At 31.8% G+C, this 7,447-nt stretch overlaps 1 protein-coding gene and 1 non-coding gene across 2 annotated transcripts; both read right to left on the minus strand.

Moving 5' to 3' along the window:
- TRNAN-GUU (transfer RNA asparagine (anticodon GUU)) lies at nt 1-74 on the minus strand. The gene has a single exon. It is a non-coding gene; the product is annotated as a tRNA-Asn (tRNA).
- Nucleotides 75-1,751: 1,677 nt separating this feature from the next.
- Nucleotides 1,752-7,232, minus strand: LOC143619086 (triose phosphate/phosphate translocator, chloroplastic-like). The gene is made up of 12 exons (XM_077091105.1): nt 6,964-7,232; nt 6,415-6,498; nt 6,155-6,220; nt 5,106-5,184; nt 4,900-5,020; nt 4,057-4,152; nt 3,766-3,878; nt 3,587-3,664; nt 3,124-3,240; nt 2,933-3,032; nt 2,714-2,814; nt 1,752-1,952 (listed from the first exon to the last, which is right to left on the minus strand). Exons 1-12 carry the CDS (start codon nt 7,230-7,232, stop codon nt 1,941-1,943), a joined length of 1,236 nt encoding a protein of 411 aa, XP_076947220.1. The 3' UTR covers nt 1,752-1,940.
- Between the last annotated feature and the right edge of the window lie 215 nt (nt 7,233-7,447).

A 7,447-nucleotide genomic window follows, 5' to 3' on the forward strand; every position in this document is an offset into this window, starting at 1 on the left:
CGCTAGAAGGAGGGCTTGAACCTCCGACCTTGTGGTTAACAGCCACACGCTCTAACCAACTGAGCTATTCCAGCTTTTGTTACAATTTTATTAATAGAAATATGTTAATGGTATTTAGTTTATCATTCAAACAATAAAGCAAACAACAATATATTTAAATAAACGTACTTAATATTATATAAGTGCTTTTTTTTTTCTTAGTTATATCTTATATGAAAGGTGGTTAAAACTAATCATTATCTATTATCTAATATATATAAACGACAAGTTTGTGCTGCTAATCCGTCATTAGACCATTTTGTGGCACCTTACTTATCCATAGCATTTTTTTTTATTTTGGTATCATAAGGAACATAATAGAAAGTTTGTTTTTTTTGTTTATTTTATTCCGATATCGTAACGAATGTACAGAAACCAACCGAATTCGCATAGACTTACTGCCTCAACGCCCAGGACGTACAACTATCGAGTTTACCAACGCCCGAGTTTACCGACCGACACCACCCCATTAATTGCTCCACTCAATTTTTATATTTTCCCTTTTATGAAACCGATTGAATTAGAGTCCAGTTACCGCCTAAATGCCCCGGACCGACAATGCTTGGGTTTTAGCACCGTCCGGGTTTACTGGCCAAACAAATGTCTTTTTAAATAATTTACTTTTTTATATGTTAATTTAACGATATATTTTTTGGGTTTAACACTAAGGTTTTACCAATGGTATCTATAGCATAGCGAGCGTAAACGATACTGACCAAATTTACGTTGACTCACAAACATTCGGTTTCAACGTTGAGGTTTTACCATTGCGTTGGGTACAACACTAGTTAGGAATAAAAAGTTTTTAAGTTTGAGTTGTGAATCATATATTTAAGTACTTATTTACTCTTATTGATCTAAACAGGTTGGATGATGTGTTACAACCTCAACTTGTCATACCAATTACATGGTCAATGACTAAATGTCATGTGAACCTAAGGAGTTATATACATGAAAAACAAGATAATGATTAAAGTATTGATTTCATTTGATAATATGGTAAAAAAAATATTATTAAAGATCACAAAGCTAACAAGGTAGACATGGTGTAATGTGTAGACATTGATAAGGTCATGTGTTATGTTTCTGGTAGGCCAAAGTTGAAAAAAGAAGTTTGTTTTGCCGTTCGTTACATGTTATGTGAAACTCTTGTCTCATTTGATCAATTTTAGTCGTCTCTTAAGTTCTCTTGAAACTATGGTCTCCTAAGGACTCTAAAGCGACGATGAGTGGCTTCTTATAGCATAAGAGCGTTAGGGTTACAATAGCGTTAGGTGTTATAAAAAATAGTTGCTTTGATATCTTCATCCATAAAACCTGCTTTGATTGCTTGAGATGAATTTTGATAAATCACACGGTTTGTTTGTGCAATGGTGTACACAAGTGAGTTGGATCCGACTAGTGTTTCCAATAAGTCAAATTTTGATGGATTCTATTCGTTGCATTTTAACTAATGCAATTACAAATCACGCTCTTTACTTGAAGAGTTATCACTTTTCTCGTCAGTGGTGCTAATTTTTCTGTTAGTTTTATCATTAACAGTAAATTAAAATTACACATATTTAATACATATTATTCAAGAAAATTAAGTATTTTTCCACCTCAAGTTTTCCCGTCACTTGGTCTTAGGCCCGTCATCACGGACTACAATAGATTATACATTTAGAAATCTTGGTAACCAAAAGAAACCTTCTACCCCCCCCCCCCCCTCTTAATCTTTAAATTATTTTGTTAAGATGGATCTTATTACCCATTATTACCATCCAACTATTTAAGAAACTAAAGTACCAAAATCACGAAAGATGAAGTTTCAAAACAATTTGAGTCCTTCAACCCGCACTAATTCACAATTTGTTGCTTCGTATTCTCTTAAACATGTCGCTTCTATTCAGCATCCGCTTCTATGTGGTCTTCTGAAACAATATCATACATTGTCAATTCAATAACAAAATGATATGGTTAAAAGATAAGTTAAGAAAAACCAAACGCTAATCATCATTTATGGTTCATCTTTTCTTAATTTTTTTAAAAGTATTAATATATTGCATATGACTATATAGAATACAGACAAAATTACAGAAAATATCCGTTATGTGTTATCCTTAATTTTCAAAATCACGCCAACCATCATTTATGTTTTATTATTGTAACATATTACGTTTTTTGTGGCAAACTCCATTTGTTTATAGAGTTCAATCAAGTCATATGATTTTTTTTATGTGAGGGTAACTTGGTACTTTTACAAGCGTTACATTAAATTATGTTGATTATTTATAAAATTTTAATATTTGAAAACCGGCCAAAATTACATAAAACATCCGTTATGTTTCATCCTTAATTTTCAAAAATCACGCTAATCATCATTTACGTTTCATTGCTGTAACAATTTCATCTTTTGTGGCAAACTCCACTTGTTTATAGAGTTCAATCAAGTCATGTGACTTTTATGTGACGATAATTCGGTACTTTTACAAGCGTCACAGTAAATTTTGTCGATTATGTATAAAATTTTAAAATTTTGAAAACCGACCAAATGATAGGAAGATCAATCCAACTCGTTTTGACACGGTACAAATTTTACTTGTTTTGACCCAAACCCGTTAAGGCCCGTTACCGACCAGCCCATTTAGTAATAGAGAGACATAATTATATAAATGAAGTTAAATAATCAAACCCTTTTTTGCTCTTCAATATTAGCTTTGATCAATGAGTAAATTGCAACACCAGCAATGGCAATTGCTGTACCAATTCCTGTTTGTGTAGATATCTTATTACCTGCCATTAATAATAATGTTTGCATTCATTACCAAAAAAAAAAAGAAGAAGAAAAAAAATCAACAATCAGTATTTTGCAATTAAACTTTATTTGGATGTTTGTAATATATAAGATTACCGAACACAACGATGGAGAAACCGATCACAAAAACACGTTTAAGTACGTTTCCTACAGCGTGAGTAAGCGGGGCCACTCGCTCTAGAGTGTTGGTAGCAATCTTGAAATAAAATAAATCATTAAAAAGTTAAAACGCGAATAAAAATGTTTGCTTTGGTCATATGTTGTTGAAATGAAGGATTCGGGTTTACTTGGTTGTACAAATGGTAAAACATCCCGATCCAGAATAAGTTTGACACAAATTTAACGATTCCTACTTTGGCTATCGCGTCAGTGAACCCGTATTGCATTAGTTTTGGTCCTTCGATCTGACAAAGAATATAAAATGTTGAGTTTTCGGGTTATGTAACATGTCAAAATAATTAATTTTGGTACGAGTTAAAAAGGTTAGGTTAGATTGAGTTGACATTGAATCGAACATGGATATAAAGTTAACTTTTTATTTAATATTTTTTTATCAATCTTATTAAAAGTTTTTCCTAATATACTTTAAAATATAGTTTGGGTGATTTTTCTAAAATTTCTTTTAAATTTTTTATTTTTATTTTTCCTGTTTAGAATTTACTAGATAAAACATAACTCGAACCAATTTATTATTAAAATAAAGAGTCAAAACGTTACATATTAAAAAACACGTGATCAAAACCTTCTTACAAGTATTGCTGGCGGGAGGCAAAACAAGAGAGCGATAATCGATATATACGCATACACATTTGTGCTATCCATCCCCGTCTGTCAAACACATAAATCGAAACAATATACTCGTTTAATGATGCTTAATACATATCTACCTTAATTCATTGCTTAAAACAAAAGGTTGATATTTTTATTACCATAGCTTTCTTTGAATAAATACTTCTATAAGTGAAAGAAATATTGGAAATCATGGCACTTGTGAACCCGAGCCAGTTGAACGAAAGCTCGGTCAATGACGCCATTGATACACCTACATATACGAGTCACGACTCATACACCGTTAAAATCGACTATATAAAGTGTCTCTAGTTATATGTACATAAAGTAAATACACAAACTAATTTTACTAGTTTCATGATCATGTATATAAAAATTTGTGACAAAAAAATATTTTTGTTATTTATTTATTCTTTTTATAAAATATTCACCTATAACAACAGGAGCCAATGAGAGCCATAGTGGAAGTGGAATTTGGTGGCCCAAAATAAACTGAGAAGCTGCAGCATTAAAGAATGGCTCCAAAGCTGATCATGCAAAAAAATAAAATAAAATGTTAGTGGAACATCGTTTCGAGGTAAGTTTTACATAAATCAATTTTTATTCTTATTCTGATTGAAAGCTCTAAAACAGCAATTTGAAATTTGGAAAAAACTTAACGACGTTAAGTTTTTTTAACAAAAACAAATTGTGTGAAACTTAGGACCGATGACAGGTATTTTTTAAGTTGGGGTTATTATCGGCTAACTGCATTAAGTTGGGATTATTAAAATCCAATTCGCCTAATATTAATTATGTGTGCATTAAACCGAAAAAACCAAACTGAAATATTCGAATCGGAATAAATACCGACGGTTTGGTTTATGTGTTTGCAGGAACCGAACTTACGGTTTGGTTTTGGTTTTGCATGCAATAAAAACTGAAAAATCCGAACTAAATTTATAGATTTTTATTTTAGGTAATTTAAGGAACTTAATAAATATGTTACTCAAATATTTTTGTCCAAATGTATAATAATTAGTTAGTTATTAATTAACAAAATGATTTAGGTTAAATTCATTATTTTGAGCCAAATATATTTTTCCATCTAAAATTTTCATGCTCAAACAACAAAACCGAAACCAACACAAAACAATTTTCAAAAATCCCAAAAGCTAAAGTTTCGGTTTTTAGTTTGGTTTTAGCACAATACCGGACCGTATTATTACCAACCCAGTTTTCTCGAGTCGATAAAGCGGTTGACTCAGTGAGTCAAACTCGGTGAGTACATTTACCTTTTATTGTATGTGTAAAAGAGACAGCGACCGCAGCGAATGAAACATTAGACATGACATGTCCGAGAGCATGACACACTGCCACGGGAGTTAGAAGCCCGAGTTGCTCCTTGTCGATTGGCTAGAACACAAGAAATTATAATAATGCATTGGTACATGTACGTTGTGCATAAAACATTGTACAATGTGAACAGAAAGAAACTCACGGCGCGCTTAGGGAGGCCCACTGACCAACTGATGAGACAGTATGCAACGCCGACGAGAAGATGAACAACCGAAACAAAACTGAAATTTGAAAAATAAATATTTTAAGTGTGACGTATAAATTAAACCGAACTATTAAACCAACAAACCGCGTGAGTTGAACCATGAACCGAACCTATTAAAATATCATTAGGGTCTAGTTATGTTCTCTTTTTAAGTTAGATCTTAAACTGGTCAAAACGGCTTACTTGCTTTGGTTAAACGGTTCAGTCAGTTTGAACGATTTATGAATGCGCGCAAAACGGCATTATGATGATGTATATTGGAAAATGATTAGATATTAGGCTTGCAAACGAACCGAGCGTTTGGTGAACTGTTCGTAAACCGTTTAGCGGGAAGTTTGTTTATGTTTGTTTATTTAATAAACTAACGAACATGAACATATGTTCCATTTGTTCATTTATGTTCATGGGCGTTCGTTTATTTATTAATAGAAAATAATTAAATATTATCTGAATTTTCATCTATTTAAAGGTTTTATATTTTTTTATTTTTGTTCACTTAAATGTTTTCATTTATGTTCGTTTATGTTTGTTTGTGTTTATTTACGTATGTTCATTTATGTTCATTTATCTTTCTTAAGTTATGTTCATTTAGATTTTAAACAAACGAACATAAACGAACACAAATGACACAAATGTTCATTTTTTAAATAAACAAACATGAACATAAATATTTGTTGATTAAGTGTTCGTGTTCGTGTCCGTTTAAAGTTAAATGAACGAATTCGAGCATGCCCTTGTTCGTTTTCGTTTGATTCGTTTACGCCTTTATTAACATTGATGAATACATCGGTCACAATCTTTAGGCTCTGCCGATTTTATTTGTGTTTGTGTTTGTGAACCGTTGATGAACATATTCATTTCCTTAATGAACGAACACGGATATAAAATCTCGTTCGATAAGTATTCATAAATCACATAAACATATTATTTCAAACATGAACAAGACCTTATTCGTGTTTGTTTACGGCACTATTATATATACTTACTAAGGGTATGGGAAGTAGTTGTAGACTTTCTTGTTGAGTATGTTGAATATAACATTCAAAAAGTACCTACAAAAACAATTTCATAAAACAATAAATAAAAATAATTATGTCATGTTTCCATTAAAGGAAAGTGTTACATTTTTCTAACATTGCAAATGGTTATTCAAATTAATATATAACCCATAATCATGTTGAAAAAAAATGATTTTTAAAAGTAATTATAGAACAATAATCGAATTTAATTTTGATGTTTAACTTACCACGTAAAGAAAAAGAATCCGGTAACTAGAGCCGGGTACTGTTCAAGGAAGCTCTTGGGAGGCTCGACTATCGTATAGAACAACCTGTACATAATTCATGGTTATACCCGTATTAGTTTGTTAAAAATTACACGTTAGAGATTTCCAAGCACATTCCTCAATATTTTAGTTTTTATACTATTTTGTTACCCAAAAATTTAATATAGAAAAACTAAAATTTAGTAAACTAGTAGACTATTCTATTACTTAAAACAAATAAAAATAAAATGCTTATGGAATATGGATATGACACGGTAACAGCGTAACACACGTCTACAGTTTGGCTAATCAATTCGGGTATCAATTAATATCATACCTGTCCTCAGACCCACAAATTATTAAAACTAATCTCCTACAAAAAATTAAAACCATCATACTATAATAGTAAAAAGAAAATATTAACAGAAAATATTTAATGAAAAAACTTTGTTACATATTACATGCAGTTTATACTTTATGACAACTTTATTAACATTCAAAATCTTAACCATGGAAATAAAAGACACAAACCCTTCATAAATCTCAGTCTCTTGATCACCACCACCACCACCATCCGCCGCAGCCGCCTTTACCACCGGACTTCCAACGCAACCCGGAAGTCTCAAAACTTGATCCCAGCCGTAAAATCCAACTCGTATCCTCTCTGGCGAGTTTTTAACCGAACCAACAATCGGTTGAGTTGTACTTAGAGCTAAAGAAGGTGCAATCCTAGTTGTGAAACCGTTAACATGTAACGGTTTGTAAAACCGGATTGACAAATGAGACATTAATGAACACATTTTTTGGTTAGGACTAGACAATAATATGGGAAATGATTTAAGGGAAGAGTGAAGAACAAAAGGTGTATGATATTTAACGTTGGAAACAAGATTGGTTAATATTGCATGGCGGATGTTACATAGAGAAAATGAGTTGTTATTTGTTTGTAGTTGTAATTGTAATTGCAATTGTATCCCGAAGCCCAATATGAGAAAACCCTTGCTCGAACCTGAAC

This window comes from Bidens hawaiensis, unplaced genomic scaffold (genome assembly GCF_021521415.1).
Source record: "Bidens hawaiensis isolate Kalapana, Puna unplaced genomic scaffold, B.hawaiensis_p1.1 tig00002414_1, whole genome shotgun sequence".
Taxonomy (NCBI): domain Eukaryota; kingdom Viridiplantae; phylum Streptophyta; class Magnoliopsida; order Asterales; family Asteraceae; genus Bidens; species Bidens hawaiensis.

Excerpts from the sequence above, each read along its gene's own strand:
- LOC143619086 (XM_077091105.1), bottom strand. The coding sequence starts at position 7,232 with ATGTGTTCATTAATGTCTCATTTGTCAATCCGGTTTTACAAACCGTTA. Across the intron at positions 6,499-6,963 it reads GAGACTGAGATTTATGAAGG|GTTGTTCTATACGATAGTCG; the intron begins GTTTGTGTCTTT and ends AATTATGTACAG. Across the intron at positions 6,221-6,414 it reads GGATTCTTTTTCTTTACGTG|GTACTTTTTGAATGTTATAT; the intron begins GTAAGTTAAACA and ends TTGTTTTTGTAG.